At 50.7% G+C, this 18,178-nt stretch overlaps 5 protein-coding genes across 5 annotated transcripts; 3 read left to right on the forward strand and 2 right to left on the reverse strand.

Annotated features, from left to right (window-relative positions):
• Positions 1–1,207: 1,207 nt before the first annotated feature.
• Positions 1,208–4,819, forward strand: BO87DRAFT_86932 (transcription factor domain-containing protein). The gene is made up of 6 exons (XM_025629641.1): positions 1,208–1,572; positions 1,629–1,762; positions 1,832–2,268; positions 2,329–3,001; positions 3,072–3,623; positions 3,684–4,819. Exons 1-6 carry the CDS (start codon positions 1,444–1,446, stop codon positions 4,678–4,680), a joined length of 2,922 nt encoding a protein of 973 aa, XP_025478810.1. The 5' UTR covers positions 1,208–1,443; the 3' UTR covers positions 4,681–4,819.
• Positions 4,820–4,835: 16 nt separating this feature from the next.
• Positions 4,836–10,041, reverse strand: BO87DRAFT_336778 (kinetochore-microtubule binding complex subunit SPC105). The gene is made up of 4 exons (XM_025620536.1): positions 9,673–10,041; positions 9,244–9,601; positions 6,587–9,192; positions 4,836–6,529 (listed from the first exon to the last, which is right to left on the reverse strand). The coding sequence occupies exons 1-4, from the start codon at positions 9,913–9,915 to the stop codon at positions 5,087–5,089; spliced, it is 4,650 nt and encodes a 1,549-aa protein (XP_025478811.1). The 5' UTR covers positions 9,916–10,041; the 3' UTR covers positions 4,836–5,086.
• A 265-nt stretch (positions 10,042–10,306) lies between these two features.
• BO87DRAFT_377495 (40S ribosomal protein uS17) lies at positions 10,307–11,381 on the forward strand. Its single transcript, XM_025623569.1, has 3 exons — positions 10,307–10,521; positions 10,869–11,107; positions 11,269–11,381. The coding sequence occupies exons 1-3, from the start codon at positions 10,347–10,349 to the stop codon at positions 11,335–11,337; spliced, it is 483 nt and encodes a 160-aa protein (XP_025478812.1). The 5' UTR covers positions 10,307–10,346; the 3' UTR covers positions 11,338–11,381.
• A 186-nt stretch (positions 11,382–11,567) lies between these two features.
• On the reverse strand, positions 11,568–13,131 carry BO87DRAFT_438891 (uncharacterized protein; the record flags this gene model as incomplete). Its single annotated transcript, XM_025627907.1, has 2 exons — positions 11,568–12,909; positions 12,973–13,131. 2 exons carry the CDS (start codon positions 13,129–13,131, stop codon positions 11,941–11,943), a joined length of 1,128 nt encoding a protein of 375 aa, XP_025478813.1. The 3' UTR covers positions 11,568–11,940.
• Positions 13,132–14,860: 1,729 nt separating this feature from the next.
• Positions 14,861–17,597, forward strand: BO87DRAFT_336784 (ENTH domain protein). The gene is made up of 5 exons (XM_025620537.1): positions 14,861–15,325; positions 15,403–15,640; positions 15,696–15,886; positions 15,938–16,049; positions 16,103–17,597. Exons 1-5 carry the CDS (start codon positions 15,278–15,280, stop codon positions 17,362–17,364), a joined length of 1,851 nt encoding a protein of 616 aa, XP_025478814.1. The 5' UTR covers positions 14,861–15,277; the 3' UTR covers positions 17,365–17,597.
• The last annotated feature ends 581 nt before the right edge of the window (positions 17,598–18,178 follow it).

The following is an 18,178-nucleotide window of genomic DNA, read 5'->3' on the forward strand; positions in this document are numbered from 1 at the left end:
GGCTTTTATCTGATCGAATTCTGACCTTAGTCTAAACCTTAGACGCTGCAACAACTATGGGTTCGTAAGGCTACCAGCCCGCATGATCACTTGCTTTAATCCTCTATCGTGCTAACAATGAGCTTCTGCTAGTGATCACCCTCCTCTCTAAAAGCATCCACGAAGCGCGGAAAATGGCCTGAGAAAGAGCGGTCGTTTAGACAAAATCTCAAGGGAGTGATACGCATGCCTGCGCGTTGTGATGGCAATAAGTGGCAGGCGCTTATAGGGTTATTCGAATTATCTTCAGGCCACGAAGGAAGCCCACGTTGCTTCAAGTGCAACTGCTGGGTAGAGATCATACTACCTCCATCGGAGTCGAAGGAGCGACGCTCATTGGTACCCACGAGTTTGCAGCGTTCGGTGGCATCAAGCACGCCCAATGAGATAGAAGGTATCCTGCTGGATAGAGGGAAGTATTCCGTCCGAATGGCAGACGCGTGTGTAGCAACGAGACCTGGAGCTATAAAAGGTATGCGTTTGGTTCATTGAGAGCAAACAAGTGCGAGCTGGCATCGAGTTAGTAGCTGACAGGGATTCTAAATCGACTCAGTTATCAACCCAACAGTGGCATTACCGACGATTTCTAAGGAACCATTGATTCTAGCCGTAAAGAAACCTGTACAATTCAACTACGTCACTATATTTTTGACATAAAGCAGCTAAGATTCTGAACGGGTGCAGTCATTCTCAAAGCGAGCAAGCGCCAGGGTTCAAAGAGCAGTCCTACTGGAACGGACTAAAGGCACAATCGAACGAACCATCGGCGCCAGTGAGCCCGACGGAGACGGAAGCGACCGAGTGCCGACCGCCGAGCGCCTCAAAGGCTAGAGCGTCATTAATAATCTTGGCGATGACCCTCGGTTGGCTGTTCAAGAGGAACAAGGAAAAACCTTGCCCAACGTTGGTCATCTGCTGGCAGTTGCTGTAATATCAGCCAAAGTGATCGGAGGGTTCATTTTACAAACACAGTATATGACACATCGTCCCTGATCTTGCTCTACATCGACCTTCCCCTTTCCCATCGCTTGCTGGGCGGAATAAGCTACACGCCACTTCACCCGAAAAATCCAGCGCTAAGCGGGACCGGCTGTGCCATATTCGATCCATCGCGTGAAGCGCTGTCATAGGCGCGCCGTCAGCTTCCAACTAACGTCCGTTTTCCTGTGTATATCATTGCTTGTGTGATCGGAGCGCCTTGAATGTTTCTAGTTTGCTTTTCATTCTTGTCTCCGGATTCTATGCTTTCATAACTGTCAGCCAATCAATACCGGCCATAATTTCTAGTGCTTTTATCACAGACAAGACGACTGGCTGCTCTGTCTCCATCCGGTCCACTAAGCCCCCCTATGGGCCTTCCTTACTCATGGTCACAGTAAACAGTTGCTTTGTGCATACAAAGCCATGCAGGACTCAGAAGTAGCTGCGGGATTGTTGCCCTCATGGAGTGTGCAAGATAATCATCCCATCATCCACAAGGGTGCAGGCACCCACGGCGGCCAAGATCCGAGTAGCCGGAGGCGCAACCCACTGGTGAGCGACATCCTCTCCCGCTCTTGGATGTACATCAGTTGAACTTATGGTGGCAGGCGTGCGAAGCGTGTTATAAGAAAAAGGTTAAGTGCGAGACCGAAGGTTCCGGCGCAACATGTATACAATGCCTGCGTCGTAATACAACTTGCAAATTTACCACGAGAAAAGAGAAAAGAGATGAATTGAAGAGGTAATTATCTACTGTCTAGATTCTCTATACATATCCGATCTGAAGGCACTTGCTAATAAACACCCGTAGGGCGCACTACGTGAGGACTCTGGAAAACCGAGTGAAGAGGACAGAGTCTATTCTCAGAGCCGCTGGTCTTCTAAGCGATGACCTAATGAGTTTGGATGATGGGCTCAGCGACGATGATAATAGAAGGCCCGACTATGGAAGTGACTCGGGAGATGAATCAATCTCGCCTTATTTTAGCCCCCGCGAGGTCTCCAGCCGGCGTAGTTCGGGGGCATTGACCTCGGATGGCTCAAGGGACTATGATCATCTACAGTACCGTGCGCCAATTGAGGAAGACGCAGGATCTACTGCATCTCATGCCACTCCATCTCGTCAGTCACTCGGCCCTACTTACTCGTCCAAGCTTCCTGAGGACGGGAGCTCTTCTTCGAAAAAGTGTCTTCACACCCATGCCCCCGTATTCAAGTTGGATAGCAGAGAGGATTCGAGGTACTACGGTATGGCAATCGTCTATAACGCCACTCTCTGGCACCTATTGTGTTTCTAACGTATACTAGGTCGGTCATCTTCGCTGTCCATTCTATCGCGGGAGGCACTGGATTGGATTAAGCACAAGACGGGCGAAGACACGATACTAAACGTCGTATTTTCCAACTCCAATAGTGATAACGCCTGGGATGCCTGGCGACCGGAAGTTTTCCATGACCTGTTTGCCTCGCAGGTGTTCAAGCCTTTGCCCCCGAGAGCAGAGGTGTTCACTCTGTTGCGGGACTATTTTCGCACAGTGAACCGCCTATTCCCGCTTTATGATGAATCGTCTTTCATGCAGCTTGTTGAATGGCAATACACCCAACAAACGTGTGACGATGCTGCCCGATGGGCCAGTATCAATATCATCCTCTCGTTGGCCTACGAGTACCGCTTCTCTAACTGTCAAAAATCGGAGAAAGATCGAGAACGTGCATGGCTTTACTACAAGAACGCAATGTCAGTTTTTGCGGAGCTCTCTCTGCGACGGACTGACCTCCTAAGCGTGCAAGCCCTTTTGGGCATGGCTTTCTTTCTTCGTGGAAACTCGGGGACCCAGTCAGCATTACCAATAATCACGGCGGCCATGCGCATTTGCCAGCGAATGGGTCTACATCGCAATATACCAAGGCCTTACCTCACCCCAAAGGAACAGGAGCAAAGAAGGAGGGTATTTTGGATTGCATATATCCTCGATCAAAGGTAAGAAGTGCAAGTTTCAAAACCTACGGTCCATCCTTTCTAAGCAGTTTTAACTTGCGATTTTCAATAGCGCCTGTGTTCGATCCGGAAGCGCCCCAGCCCAGCACTTCGAAGATTTCGATGTGGATTTCCCTGTTGATCATATTCACGATCCGTTTGTGAAAGCTCGCGACGGCTCGTTCTTCCGCCATCTTTGCCAGCTTACGGTGATCAAAAGCCGCGTGTTCAGCAAGCTTTATGCAGCGAAAGCTTTGGAGAATAAGTCACCAGAGGAGATCTACAACAATATTTGGGAGTTACACGATGAGCTTGAGGAGTGGAAGCGTGTCAATGCGCTCGAGTTTCGAATGAAACAAAGAGGTGCTGGTCAGGACTTCCTGATCGGCTTTGCCTCGGCAGGACTGCAGTTCGTCTATTATAATACCATGATTATGATACATCGACTGCCTCTGATGATTCAATTTGCCTCGGCGCACTGTATCGCGAGAGGCAACCACCCCCCAATGGACTATGACTTGATATCGAGCGAGGCGTCTGCTTCAGCTGCGATTTGCGTCCAAGCCGCCCGGGACACCGTGAGACTAGTGAACAATTTGCCATGGGGTGATATTGCATGGATATGGTAAGCAATAAACAGAATTTTTGTCTGCACGGCGGCTCTTTGATGACTGACAATACCCAGGTCCTTACTGTACTACATCTTTTTGGCGGTCATGAACATTTTTGTGAATATTCTACGAGACCCGCAGCACGAGAAAGTCAAAGACGACCTACAGTCCCTGAACATGGCGGCGACGTTCTTCGCAACCCTCATTCCTGGCGATGGACCTGGTCACTACGCTCGCTTCATGACGAGGATGTGTGCCAATTTCGAGCGCATAGCCAGGGTTGTCGTTGAGCGAAGTCAGAAAACTGTCAAACCTAGTGAAACGAAACATTACAGTTCATCCCGCAAATCCAGCACTACCGCGAAGGATCAGAAATCCGTGCGTGCGGTATCCCCTCAGTCATCACGCACATCCACCTATTCTAAATCCGGATCAAGCCCTCCCGTGCCTTCCTCCGTCCGCCTAAGCATCGACATTCCGAATCTTGAAGGCCTTCCCCCAGTCAACTCTGCCGGCTACGTGGTCCCCGATGACCTGACCCCCAGTCCAGTACAGGGTCCGACATTCTCCTCTCACCCGGTTACAACCACAACCACGCAGCCCCTTTCTCAATCCACACCTGCACCCCCATCCGGTCCCCCTCGATCCTACGATAGCTCTTTACCAACAGGCCTCGAGAGCTCCTTCTTCCCCATCACAGTCAACAGTGACGGCTTCAACTTTTCTCAGCCCGAACTCTGGCAAATTCCCTTAACAGCAGACTGGGAAGTCACGCCACACGCCCTAGGCAGCTTGTTCGGGCCCGACTTCAATTACCTTTTCCCGGGGCAAACAGACCCGAGCAGTAATGAACTCCAACCGACGAGCCAGGTTGCCGGCCAACCCATGACAACTGTACCAGCGCCCATGGAATTCACTTATGCCAATACCATGGCTGAAGCGCAGAATCCGAGCCGGAACCGCAACCGCAGTCAGCATGGCGGGATGCCTACAACTGCAGATCAGTCATTGCAGGAAAACGACATGTGGATGGCCGGCATGTATTCGAATCCATATAATCTCCCACCCTGACCGGACCGATATATTCAGCTTCATGTGTGAATCTGAGAAACGAAATTGTACATACCGAGCATGAGTGACGATCAGATATTCAGATTATTATCATTTAACTAGTGAAATAGGCGGATATTGTAATGAAAAATGTGGATATAGTTGTCATTTGTACTGCACCTTGTACCTTGTGTAAACCAGTAAACCCATAAAAAGGAGCAAGATACACAGCATGAAATAGAACACCATCTCCTTCCCTTTGTTGATCCCAGATTAATAAATAGAAAACCAATCAACCAAACACCACCAGCCCCATCCATATACACAACCGGGAATAAAAAAAATACCTACAAACCGAAACAGAGAAACCCCATACCACCAAAACCAACCCAGACCAAACACCTCATCAGAAAAAAAAACCACCTAACTAGAACACAACCCCACTAAGTTTCCTAACCGCCATACTCCAAACCCCACCCCCAAACTTCAACGCAGCCGCATCACCACCCTTCTTCTCAGCACCGCCACGCAGCCCCTTCGCAAGAATTTTCCGCATCTCCACCTCCGAAAGACCAGCTTCATTGCCACTGCCGAACCCATACACTTTACTAGCGATCACATCGGTCTTGATATCCAAGGTACCGATATCACTCTTGTCACTACCACTCTCCTGGCCTTCACCATCATGGGTAGTGTTGTGCAGGATGCGGGTTGTAACGGCAAAGTCGACGTCAATGCGTCGGCGTTTGCCGTCGGGTGTGGTACCCGTGGAGAGGAGAGTGCATCTTGCGCGGAGGGAGGGAGAGGAGTCGTTCGCTTCGAGGAGCTTGAGTTTGGTGACGCCGCAGAATTCGAGCATGCGGGCTTCTTCTTCGAGTTTGAGGGTGAGGTCCCAGGCTTGGGAGATGAAGTGGAGGAGGTGTTTGGGGGTGGATTTTTGTTGGGGAGTGGTGGTGGTGATGTGGGATTGGAGGGATTTGAGGACTAGGAGGGAGATGGGGGAGAGTTGGGCGGTGGGTGTTGTGGTGGAGCGCTTGGTATCGGATGTAGGGGCGTATTTTAGGTCGATTGGTGTGGGTGGGTTTGTGTTGTTGTCGGTGTTGGTGTGGAAGGAGGCTGGGTGGAAGGTGAGTTGGAGTTGGTTGCGGTAGGACATGGTTATGGCTGGGCCGGCGGAGGATCCTTCTGGAGGGGAGGTCGCGGAGATGATGCTCCAGCCGGTTTGGCGCTCCAGGTTGCGGACGGATTCTTTCAGCTCGCTAATCTCTTTGGCGCTCCAGCCGCGGCATTCTTCTTTGATTCGTTCTGCTTCCTCGATCTGAGCGGTGTATTCTGCTTTGAGTGCTGTGCCAGACTCGATCGTGTCGGTTTTGGTTTTGAGTTCGTCTTGCATCTCCTGTAGTCGGCGCTTCTTCTCTTCGATTTCGGCTTCCACGCTGGAGAGCTTCTCTCTTGTACTGCGGAGTTCGTCCTGGTCGCAGTTCTCCATCTCGTCTGCGAGTTGCTGGAGCGTTGTAGCTTCTTTCTCGAGGGCGGAGTGCTTTTCTTCGAGACTCGGTACGACTTCGGTTAGGAGGGCTTCATGCTTGGATAGGATGTCACTGTCGGCCTTCATTTCCTGCGCGTGCCGGTCAAGTCCGTCTTTCAGGCCTTCGAGGAGCTTCATGCGCCACTCGTACCAGGTAGCTTTGCTTTGGAGTCTGGCGTGCGTCTTGACGTTGCGGAACTGGTTGTCCATCAAAAGACGAATGTCGGGTGGCGCTGTCATGTATTCACGGAACAGCGGCGGGTTTTCGGCGTAGGTCTCGGTTTCGATCGAGCGAATGATCTGTCTTCCTTCGGAGATATAGGACTTCAGTTCGCGACAAGACTGTAGTATTGTTAGTAAGATGACAAAAGCAATATAGATAGAAGTGCGGAGGCTTACGTGTTGATAGAGCTCAAGCATGGGGACAGTGCAGAAACCAGCTGCCACGCAGGCTTCAAAGTCAGAAGCACTTGACTTAGTCTCGCTCTCAGTTGAAAGTCGCATTGCTCGTTTGGTAGCACTGTCAGGGGCAGTGGTATGCCGCCGTTTTGTCGTCGTGAGCTCCATGAAGTGGATGTTGGTCATGTTCAGGAAGTCCTGCAACTGTATTGGTTCAAATTGCGGACCAGACTCTTCAGCAACAGCGTCCTGTTCTTCCGTTGGTTCGGCACTAGACGGTGACTTTGAGGACACTCGACCGGGTTTCTCCGGACTGGTCGCCAGGGAGCTGCCTTTCGGCTCCTGGAGAGGAGTGGTGCTCATCTTCAATGGAGAGCCACTGAAGAGTTTGAGAGGCGAACGGGCTGCACGCCCAACCGTTTCATTTTTGGACGGAGGTGCAGGAAGCCTGATGTTCTTCACCGGACTCACGTTTTCACGCCCCCTCAAACGTTTAGGTGTGCTATCAACATCTTCATCATCCATATCCAGCTCGGCTGGCCGTTTGCCGAGGACGCCACGAGCGGCGCCAACATGCAAGCTCTTTCTCCCACGCAGCTTATTCTTCTTCGGGGTAAGACTTGAGATCATGTCTTTTAAATTAGCTGTGGGGTCCCGTTCATTGAGCGGTGGGGGCGGAATATGCCCATCTTCTCGGTTCTCTTCCTCTTCGCGCTCCCTCTCAACCTCCTCCTGAAGCTTCACGGGATCTTCAAAGCGCACTCCCTGCTTAGACGGTTCCTGGGAGATGAACTGCGGTGCCTCTTCGCCGATCGATCGACGCTTGTCAAGCATAGCGGCCACCTTGGGCGACCCAAGGCCTTCTTTATCGATCCCGAGACCTGAAGATCGTCTTTTTCCATGAGGTTGCAGGACAAACAGAGGAGCTGACTCTCCAGATGCAGACTTCTCGAAAAGACTTTTACGCCTTGGAGATTTCTTCCCGCTTGCAGGTCCCGTAGGGTTCGCCTGCGATGGCTTCTCGGGCGATGTACTCTGATCATCAGTGGATTTAGACGGAGTTTCAGCAGGTGAGAGTCCGCTGGCCTGCAGCGCCGGTTCCTTCGGGGATGGCTGTAATGTCTGAGAGGTTGGGGTGCTCAAAGCAGCATGGCTTAGGCTTTGTCGGGTCCGCCTGGATCTCACACTCGCCAGGCTAGGGCTTCCGTTCTCTGAAGCAACGGCAGCGACATGGAACGAGGCGGGTGATTTAGCTGGGGACTGACGAGCGGAACCCTGCAAGGGTGAGCTACCGAGGCGAGCAGCAGTCGGTTCGGCATTTGGCTCTACTTCCATTGGTTCTTCAGCGGTCTCCTGTGGCCCTGCTTGAGGTGAGATTATCTTACCCACGGCAGTCGTGAAATCCATGCCCTGGGTTTGATCCTCATCTTGTGGTTCGGTTTGCTCCTGAGCTGCGGGAAGTATGCCACCAATGGCCCCGGTCATTTCCATGTCCATTCCTTCATCCATGTTGTCATCTTCGTTCTCCCAGGCAGAGAAATCCGGTGCCTTGGAACTTGGCGTGAAGGATTCTGCTGGGCCATCGTCGTTCTCATTGGCGACATTAGCTGTAAATGGTTTGTTCAGAACGCCACCAACGACCGATGTGAATTCCATGGTCATCTCCTCATCTTCGTCTGCGTTGCTGTAGGCTCCTGTTGACTTGGCTGGCGAGATAGGTTGCGCGATGCCTCCAACGACATTGGTCAATTCCATGGTTTGTTCATCGTACACGGTCTCTGCGCCAAGTGACATGCGACTTCTCATGCTCTGACGACGGCTCTGCTGGCCTGGAAGAATACGTCCAATGGCATTCGTCACTTCCATACTGAGGTCCTCATCCCCATTGTCGCTCGCCGCATCTACCTCAGCCGGTTGGTCGGCCACGAACCCTGAGGGCTGCACATTCTCCTGGTCATGCCGAGCGCTAATGTCTTCCCAATCAAAACTTTGGCGTTCACCTTTCTTGATCCAAGGCTGGAAGGCGCCTGTGATCTCCTGATCGGCAATCTCCATCGACATGTCACCGTCATCATCGTCCTCAATGCCACGAGTGCCTGCTTCTCGGGCCGCTTGCCGTAGAGCCTCATTTAGCCGAGCACTGGAGCTGGTGCTAGCCTCAGAACCATCTGACCGAGTCGTGACTGCAGAACGAGCGGTCATATCGTCCATACTCATCGCGGTACTTTCCCCGTCAGAGCCGGAAACTGACGAATTGTCATCATCGTCGATGTCTTCCTGCGAACCTTGTAATCCGGTATATTCACTGCCGTCCGCCGAGCTCCCGCTGAATGGGCTTGAGGACATCTCCTGCGACGACGTTGAGCGGTTCTGGAGCTGCTGTAGATCTGGGTACTGAACGGGGGAAAAGCCGATATCTGATTCTGCGTCCAGGTCGGGAGAAGGAGGATCCTCCGGGGGATTCTTTTGCGCGGGGGTCTGATTTGCCAGGGACGATGCACGCCTGGTTGAGTTGGAGGTAGACGAAGAGGTCGAGTCATCAGGTATCTCCACAACATTCCACGTGTGCAATGTTGCTTCGGGGGCAAATGAAACACGGCGATTTGCTGTGGCGGTCTGTCAGCTTAATGTTAGAATCGGAACGCTGTATGACGAACCCATAGATTTCCGGCGCGCCTCTCTTCGCTCAAGGATCGTCTTGCGCTCACGCTCCCGCTGTTCCTTCTCCTCTCGCTCTCTCACCGCGGCCATTTCATCCCGGATTGAAGCGGCGGTGAAGCTATCGAAAGGATTGGAGGGGTCGTCACCCGCAGAGCCTGACGGTTGTGCCGGAGTATCGAGGTCTATTAACATGCCCTCTTTGCCCTGGTCCGGGGCTTCACCTGTGCCGTCATTGTGAGATGGACCGCGAGCGGGAGTCCGTCTGCGTGTCTCCTCAAACGTAGGAATTTTGCGAACCGGGGAAACGGGAACTGTAGGTTTCAGGATAGACTTGAGGGGGAAGGCTGCAGTAGACTTGAACGCGACAGGATTTATATCAGTATAAGCGACAGATAAGGGCATCGGGGGGCAGAGTGCGGAGCTACCTTGCGTCGATTGCCATTTGAATCTTGGAGCGCATCTAGACCACCAGGTCCCAGACTCTTACTGCGCGACTTCTTATCCTTTGCCGAGAGCTTTGGACGCTCACCAATAGGTTGAGAAAAGCTGATATTTGTGGTGGCATTCTCCTTGTCCAAGGTAGAGGTCAACTGCGATCGAGGGACATGGGCGATAGAGCGACGAGATCGCGGGCGGGAAGACCCCGCGGAGTCACTTCGGGACGCCATGGGGAGTCTATACTGAGGGGGACATGAAAGATGAAGTAGAGATTAATGAGGTAGATTGAAAAGCGTCACCCACGATATCCAACTGACTAGTTAGGGGGATCAGTCCGGCGAATGACAACAATCAACGAGTTATCTCCCCTAAAGTTTCACCATAAACACTTAGATGGATTGGGCCTCGAGCTTCCCGCGCGTCACCCGGTCGGCGCTCATGTGACCGGGGGATGTAAACAAACCAAAACGGATAGCCCTAGCCGAGTCCCAAAGCAGACTAGCGCCCCCATCGCACACTCACAGGCCGAATATCCGCCATCGTCGAATAAATCTTCTCCAACATCGACGTCGACCACCGCAGGCCCCGACACCCACCCTCCGCGACGAATTATACCACCCAGCTCGACTTCGCTTCCTCGTCGGACTGAATTCTCGCAACAATGGCGACCGAGTTGACCGTCCAGTCGGAACGTGCGTTCCAGAAGCAGCCTCACATCTTCGTCAACCCCAAGGCTCAGGCGAAGAGCAAGAAGGTTGGCACCGGCCGCCGTTGGTACAAGGATGTCGGTCTTGGTTTCCGTACCCCCAAGACCGCCATTGAGGGCTCCTACATCGGTATGCACGACCTATGTTGAAATTTTATTTTGCGGCGTTATCGACTTCCGATCATGCGGGACCGGGACTGGGAATCTTTCGGAGGCTATGGGGAGATGAGAATATGCCGCATGGAGAAGGGAGAAATCACCTGGGGAGCGCCAGCATGAGTCTACGATAAAATGCAACTATTCCATGCAAAGGATCGGGATGAAATGCGACAAGAGAAGGAATCAGAGATCACACCTGGAAAGAGCGCTTGGCGACAGATTTGCGGAACCCGGTTATTCTCATCTCTCAAAGGCTCCGGAGAAGTCCAGTCATGTTGTGCAAATCCCAGGTGGGACAAGATAACTGATATCGAACAGACAAGAAGTGCCCCTTCACCGGTCTGGTTTCCATCCGTGGCCGTATCCTGACCGGCCGTGTCGTCTCCACCAAGATGCACCGTACCATCGTCATCCGCCGTGAATACCTCCACTACGTCCCCAAGTACAACCGTTACGAGAAGAGACACAAGAACCTTGCCGCTCACGTCTCTCCCGCTTTCCGTGTTGAGGAAGGTGACTGGGTCACCGTCGGCCAGTGCCGTCCCCTCTCCAAGACTGTATGTCAAAACTTCCTCGAAATATCTTCTGCGGTCGCTGGTGGCAAATGCGTTTCTTTCCTATACGTCTGGAAAGAATACGGATAATGCCTAGTGCTGCTGAAGATAATCCATATGACTCGCACAACCGTCTGCAACGGATGCGCTAACATACTATTCAGGTCCGCTTCAACGTCCTCCGTGTCCTTCCCCGTACCGGTAAGGCCGTCAAGGCTTTCTCCAAGTTCTAAGCGTCTCGATGAGGAAGGGTGTGTTTTCGCGAGGACGAACCTAGGGCAGCGGCGTGACTGGATATAAACGGAATATTTTCTCGGGTTGGGATTGTTTCACGATTTCATGTCCCAGGTACCCTTGTGGAAGGAATATCCAATGAAAAAATTACTTTGATTCTCCCACATAGACTTTTTATATCTGTACGAGGTTTCAGAGCACTGAGGGAGAGTTCAGTATGCTAGTGTGAAATCTAGCCTTTCTAATCGAGTCACTGCCGCTTCCAGTTTGGGTCTTTTTGTAGATGTTCCTTATCGCTTTCAATGCGGGCACTTAGCGCCAATAGTCAAGGGTGGTATTCGTAGGTGCACTGGCCAGTTCTAAATCAGCTAACTAAAGCAAGTACTAGATCCATTCCTGTGGCCTTTCAAATATCCCCAACTCATTAATCAAACACTACGGAGTACATCTCTCCCCTTGGTACTAGCGTGCACCATTCCTTCAACGACACCTGCCGACCCTTATCTTACAATCTTCTTCACTAATCGTGGGTACTGAACCGATAATAACATCGAGTCCGCAATACTGGGTATTGCATATCTGGGGCAGAAAGAGGAACGAGACTACTGAAGAAGCCAGCGTCTTCGACGTTCTCGATCTCTCGCAAACCGAATGTGGGGCAGGACATCCTCGGACAACTCACGGGACATGCTCAGAATTGAATATCTAGTCTCGATATCATGCATAATGTCGCTTTCGCCTTCCACGGATATACTCCTCATTTCCTGAGTATCATTGCTGGATGGTGGCTGCATATAAGATTGACAGTCGTCCTCTTCCATTTTCTGCGTGAGTCTCGCTTGTTCCTGGACCCATCTGCCGGTGTTTGGGTCGAAGATCTCGATGGTTGGGGTTCGGGTCTGAGATATGTTCAAGTTCAAGGATGACAGTACTTGAGTGTCTTCTTCAGGCCAATCGGTAATCAGCTCAGCCGATCGGTCAGGATTTTGTTCGGAAAATAGGTTGATTTGCCGTCCAGTGGCTCCTTCTTCTCCATCTTCGTATGTTATCAGTTCATCATCTGTATTTCTCATGAAGAACCAGTCAGGAGTGGAAAGGGGTTTTCGTTCTGAGGTATGTGTGGCTAACTCGCGCCCCATGCAGGGTGAGCTAGCACCGATATCCTCAGATTCGCTATCACTCATATTCTCGTCTTCTGCAATAGATCCACACTCGGTGACTGAGTCGTCATCCGATATATCATGAACAATGGATTCTGGACGTCCGACTTCGCTGACACTGGTAGATGGTATAGAGCGATTGTAGCCAGCACATACTCCCTCATGAAAGGACTCCCAAGTTCCTTGCCTCTTCAGTCTCCAGGAGTGGAATAAGCCCTCACTCACCTCCCTGCTGAACTCGAATGAGAGATTAATAGAATTTAGAAATTTTCCTATTGCATATCCCGAAGTGCGGTCAAGTTTGCCGGCATCTCTAGCTAGCTCGCCATGCAACTGCTTTCTGTTGTATTTATGAGAAACAAGTTTATCAAGCTGTAGGAATTGCCCAATCTCAACATGTTCATCTGCGAGCTGTTGTATCATGCTTATTTTTACAGCACATATTATAGCAGCGGGTGGTATCCTTCCCCATACCAAGAACTCGCCCCTACCATCGTAGCCTCGGATACGCAAATTCTGTTCCCTGAAAAGCTTAATCGCGGGATATACGTCAGTATCGAGCTTGTGTGTGTCAATGATGGATATAATAGCGCCTTCTTTGTTCCAGAGTGCTCTGTGAACAGGCGATAACATTGAACGAAACGTAGATATGAACGGTGATGGTGTTTTGTCGATGTGAACATGTCTAGAGAAGTAGTTGATGAATTCTTCTTTGGATATATTTCCAGGTGTGAAGAATTGGCGTCCATCTGCGAAAAGCCCGGCCAGGAATAGCATTTTGGAATTGACGCCTTGACTGTCGACATTAGACCATCTGTATATGACAGGGGGCACTTCATCAGTCCAACGTGAACGAGATACCACAGGATTCGGTTCTTCCTGGGCTTCCTGCTGAATGTGGTATTAGTTTATATGTTACTCGGGTAACACTTAGGTCTCACATCTAAAATCTGCTCTTGTACACACCAAAAGCATACTTTGTCGCCGCCACTGCATAAGCTAATATCGATCCGAGTTATATCAACGACTTCTGGTACTGGGGCTTGTTCCTGCACTTCAGTAATACCAACATCTCTTCTCTCAGGATGCTGTATCATAGACGTGTGCTGAGAAGTTATCCCTGGCGTGTTGACTGGTGGTGTCAGGCTCTGCTGATGACTGCAAGTTTCCTCGTTGTCGTCGACATAATTCGGTACTATGTGTAGACCTAGTGACCTCGCAGTCCTTCTGATCCGTCTTAATGTTGGGATCCAGCGCCAATGTCCCTCGGATGTATGCTGCTGAACTTCTTTCCACTCCGGGTACGAATATCTCACCATTTCACCCCACTGCGTGCGTAGAGTACTTGATGGGATGCCCTCAGTAAACCCGCATTCTGTCACCTCCGATTCAAACACTCGATTGAATATGTCTCTGAAGGCGCTCGTTTTTCTCTGAAAGAACTCATAGAGACAGCAGAGGAACAGTCTCTGTTCCCGTGTCCATTTATTTTGGAGCCGTGGAGTTCTATAGTCAAGACCAATTTCGGAATCCATCACGACAGTCGAGTGATTCATGAAAGAGTAGTGAGACAAGATAGTATGAAATAGTCTCGCGATTAGGCTTCGGTAAGAGAATGGTGGGCCACACAAGAGTAGTGAGCGAGCGATATTGGAAGCTTGTTTTCAGCAAGAATTTGTGGATGAGGAATAAGCGAGGAAGCCATAATAGCTTGATCATAAATTTCGATCATGGCTACAAGTCTGTATAGTACAAATTCTTCTCTGGGACATTGAAACAGGTTAAGAAAAAGACGTTTGCCTACTTTTCAAACAGCATGAGTGGGCTAGCTAGTATGGATTTCGATTTGGGTGCGGCCACTGAAACCTATATTTATAAGAATTTCACTCGGTTAAATAAGTCCAGGTCATGTTGAAAGTATCGTTTACAAAATTTGAACTTGACATTAGTATGATTTCTTTTGGAGAGTGATAGTAAGGTTACTGGTAGTAGCGAAGGCATTCCAGAGATATATATTATTTATCACGTGAGGACAGATCGCAGACCTACAATTGTAGTAACTCCGTAGAATTGCACTTGATGAAAGGCTCAACTTATGGTTTCTGTCAACTTAGAAGTGAGACAATCAAATATTAAAATACTATAACTAAGTGACGATTTAATCTACCCTCATCTTTCTTTTGTACCACAGTGGTAGAGATCATCCTCAACAGCGTGGTACATATAGTTCGTCGGATAACATCATCGCGCCGACCCAAACAGCACTAGGCGGTTTCTAGCCTAGTTGGGTGCAACCGGGCGCTCCACTGCGATGCCGCTTTGAAGTCCAACATCCCGAACTGCCTGAAGCTCTCTCTCTCCCCGACTTGTTCTCATAATCTTCCCCTCCTGTTCCCTTGACCGCTTCAATCCTCGACCCCCCACCACCTTCCGCTGGGGAATTATCAGGCAGATCATCCCTGTCATACCGAAAGTCCCGATCCCCCTCCCTAGGAGTCGGCACTTCACCCCCGTCCCACTTCACTATTGACAGCTTGCGTAAGAATCACCAGTTCCGCGACATGGCAACTTGACGCATCATGATTATTTTTGGAATTGGCGTGGGCAAAGCATTCAGAACACGACTATAGTTTTGGTACCTTCTCATCTTCGATCGATCTGGTTATCGTTCCACCTCGAAAACCCCCCCCCCCCTCCACCTCGAATCCAGCTGCCTGCCAGAGTCCCCTGATTTCTGTTTCCGACCAATTGCTGTGTCGGAGGACAGCCATCTTTGAACATGTCTCACAACTTTGAGAAGTCGGTGAAGGGAGCCACCAAGATAAAGGTTGGTAGGAGGTTCCGTGTCTTTTCAGGGGATGCGTGATCTTGCGCAAGTGCTGACAATCTGGTCCTCGTCAACAGCTTGCGGCCCCCAAATCCAAATACATTGAACATATACTTGTTGCGACTCATACAGGAGAGGCAGGTGTTGCAGAGATATTTCGGACGCTGCAGCTCCGACTTCGCGACTCAACATGGACCATTGTTTTCAAAGCTCTTATTGTTGTCCACTTGATGATAAGGGAAGGACAGTTGGATGCTACATTGCAGTATATGGCGGAGAACCCCAGAAGACTTGCCATCAGTGGATTCTCAGAAGGTGAGAGGTGATGTCAGAACCTGCGCGGGAGAGTGCTGACACGTTGATGTCACAGTACAGTCGCAAGGCCATAATATTCGAAGATACTCCGATTATCTCATCGCGCGTGCGCGTGCCTTCGAGGATACAAAGACCGACTATGTGCGAAGCGGACAAGGTCGGATGAAGAGATTGACAGTAGAGAAGGGACTTCTGAGGGAGACAGAAATAGTTCAACATCAGATCCATGCGCTGCTCAAATGTGACGTATGTCATCTCCTTCCCTTGCATCATGACATCTTCAACTGACATTTTCAGCTTCTCACTGACGACGTCGAGAACGAAATATCGTTGACCGCATTTCGCTTGCTGGTTTTGGATCTCTTAACCCTATATTCCGTGATGAACGAAGGAACAATAAACGTTCTTGGTAGGTGCTCTGCTTAGCAAACCCGCGGCATGCTCTGACTGAACTGCGCACAGAGCATTACTTTGAAATGTCGCGACCCGACAGCGAACGTGCGTTGGAAATATACAAGACATTTACGGTCCAAACGGAAGAAGTCGTGAAGTTTCTGGGAGTTGCCAGGCATTTCCAGTCTGCGACGCGATTGGAGATCCCTAAGCTCAAACATGCTTCTACGGATCTTACGCGACTGCTGGAGGACGATCTCAATGACCCGGATTTCAACCTTCGCCGGCGAGAATATTTGGCACGGAAGCAAGGGAAGAGCGGCGGAACTCCTCCGCCTGTGAGTAAAACTGCGACAGGCGATAGGGCCGTGAGCAACGCGAACAATATGCCGGCACGGCATCAAACCCAGCCGAATCCACAGACACAGAAGTCAAACCAATCGGACCTTATCGACTTTTTTGATTCAATCGAGCAGAACCAGCAGCCGATGGCCCAGACCAATCCGTTCCAGCAAGCCCAATTACAGCAGCAACCGCAGGCGATGCAGTTCCAACAAACCGGGTTCCCACCGCAGCAACAGGCCTTCTACGCGCAACCGACGGGCTTCCAGCAGCCCCAACCTACTGGGTTTGACCAACAAGCGGCGTTTGGAAACCAGTTTGCGCCGCAGAATATTCAGCAATTTGGCCAGCCGCAGCAGCAGCAGCAGGCACCCCAACCTCTTCAACCCAACCACACGGGGGCCGGATTTGGTGGTTATTCGGCGCAGCCCCAAATATACGGTTTCCAGTCAAACCTCGCTCCCATCCCACAACATGACATGAGTGCATTCTCCCAGCAGCAACAAATGCCAATGGCCCAGCAGCAGTTGCAGCCACAGTCAACCAACCCCTTCAGACAATCGATGTTAATGAGCACGCCGACCGGATCGGCCACGCCTGCCACTCCCCTTAACCGTCAGAATACGAACCCCTTCGCACGACGTTTATCAACAGTCAACCCGCAGCTTGATACCGGTGTTCCTCAAGCCTACCCGCAGGCGCAGCCGCAAGCGCCCCATCAGCCAGCGCCACTTCAAGCCCAGCGGACGGGAACTAACCCGTTTGCCCGTGCTTCCTCTGTTCCCCCACCGCAGTCCCAGGGCCTGCAACCTCCTGCTGCGGCTCCTCTACGACCAAACCCGACGGGGAGCACAAATCCTTTCCGCCAGAGTGCCTTTGTGAACCAACAGACGGGCCAAGGGTGGCATGTCGGCGGGCAACAGGGCACAATGGGAGGCTTGGAGCAACTAGACACGGTGCCCATATTCCCGCGACCGGGGCTATCATAACGGTGCTTACAAAACATTTTGATCTCTACAACACCACACGAAAACGAAATAGTGTGTTAGAACATAACTATTCCTCCTTTCCTTTTAATACTCTTTTATTGACTTGCATTGGGTTTCTTGATTGAGTGTTTTGAAAGCATAATGGCGGGGCTCGCAGTGCGGGCCCGACCGTTGACCATGTAGCGATAGCAGAGGTTCAGTGATAAGAGAATATAACAAAGGATTGCAGCAACCTGAAACAATTGCCCGTTTGTATCGATGATAAGCAACAGTTAGCCAGTAAGATGAGGGTAGTACTTGGGATCTACCTGCATGAGTGCCGGCCATCAGCAAGGGGAGATCGACATTCTGGCCCTCGTGAAACCCTCCTAGTTAACCCCGGCAATCGATTGCCTGATGGACTTCCTGTGTGAGTAATCCTTCCCACAGTATGAAGTCTTATCAATCACTGCTATAGATCAGCTATGTAGTCCCAGTCTACGGAATATCTAACATGTCGTTAACGGTGAAAGTATATGGCTAGATTGGCCTCTGGATGCATTTCCCACTAAGCTTGATACTTAGTCACTTCAGCCACTACTGACCGCCAAGATGGTAGCTGTGGCTATGGGATATCCTTGTATAGTACAGCAGTTCGGGTCCATCACTGATGTTATTGCTGCCAAGTGGTCAATGTGGAGAGAGCTATAAGCGAGGCCTTCGTAGAAGATATGCTACCACTTATGCTCTCAAGCCCTGGATAACTAGATACATAATATCACGAGGTCAAATTCGAGCTGAGGGCTTAACCACAGAATCATGGCTCTTATTGCTC

The sequence above is a fragment of the Aspergillus neoniger genome, assembly GCF_003184625.1.
Source record: "Aspergillus neoniger CBS 115656 unplaced genomic scaffold BO87scaffold_20, whole genome shotgun sequence".
Taxonomy (NCBI): domain Eukaryota; kingdom Fungi; phylum Ascomycota; class Eurotiomycetes; order Eurotiales; family Aspergillaceae; genus Aspergillus; species Aspergillus neoniger.

What these genes read in the sequence shown, in the direction of transcription:
- BO87DRAFT_86932 (XM_025629641.1), top strand. Translation starts at nt 1,444, where the DNA reads ATGCAGGACTCAGAAGTAGCTGCGGGATTGTTGCCCTCATGGAGTGTG. An exon ending in GCATATATCCTCGATCAAAG is followed by an intron (nt 3,002 to 3,071) that starts GTAAGAAGTGCA and finishes GATTTTCAATAG; the next exon opens with CGCCTGTGTTCGATCCGGAA. An exon ending in GGTGATATTGCATGGATATG is followed by an intron (nt 3,624 to 3,683) that starts GTAAGCAATAAA and finishes GACAATACCCAG; the next exon opens with GTCCTTACTGTACTACATCT.
- BO87DRAFT_336778 (XM_025620536.1), bottom strand. Translation starts at nt 9,915, where the DNA reads ATGGCGTCCCGAAGTGACTCCGCGGGGTCTTCCCGCCCGCGATCTCGT. An exon ending in CAAATGGCAATCGACGCAAG is followed by an intron (nt 9,602 to 9,672) that starts GTAGCTCCGCAC and finishes GTCGCGTTCAAG; the next exon opens with TCTACTGCAGCCTTCCCCCT. An exon ending in TGCTTGAGCTCTATCAACAC is followed by an intron (nt 6,530 to 6,586) that starts GTAAGCCTCCGC and finishes ACAATACTACAG; the next exon opens with TCTTGTCGCGAACTGAAGTC.
- BO87DRAFT_377495 (XM_025623569.1), top strand. Translation starts at nt 10,347, where the DNA reads ATGGCGACCGAGTTGACCGTCCAGTCGGAACGTGCGTTCCAGAAGCAG. An exon ending in CATTGAGGGCTCCTACATCG is followed by an intron (nt 10,522 to 10,868) that starts GTATGCACGACC and finishes GATATCGAACAG; the next exon opens with ACAAGAAGTGCCCCTTCACC. An exon ending in GCCGTCCCCTCTCCAAGACT is followed by an intron (nt 11,108 to 11,268) that starts GTATGTCAAAAC and finishes CATACTATTCAG; the next exon opens with GTCCGCTTCAACGTCCTCCG.
- BO87DRAFT_336784 (XM_025620537.1), top strand. Translation starts at nt 15,278, where the DNA reads ATGTCTCACAACTTTGAGAAGTCGGTGAAGGGAGCCACCAAGATAAAG. An exon ending in ATGCGCTGCTCAAATGTGAC is followed by an intron (nt 15,887 to 15,937) that starts GTATGTCATCTC and finishes TGACATTTTCAG; the next exon opens with CTTCTCACTGACGACGTCGA. An exon ending in AGGAACAATAAACGTTCTTG is followed by an intron (nt 16,050 to 16,102) that starts GTAGGTGCTCTG and finishes AACTGCGCACAG; the next exon opens with AGCATTACTTTGAAATGTCG.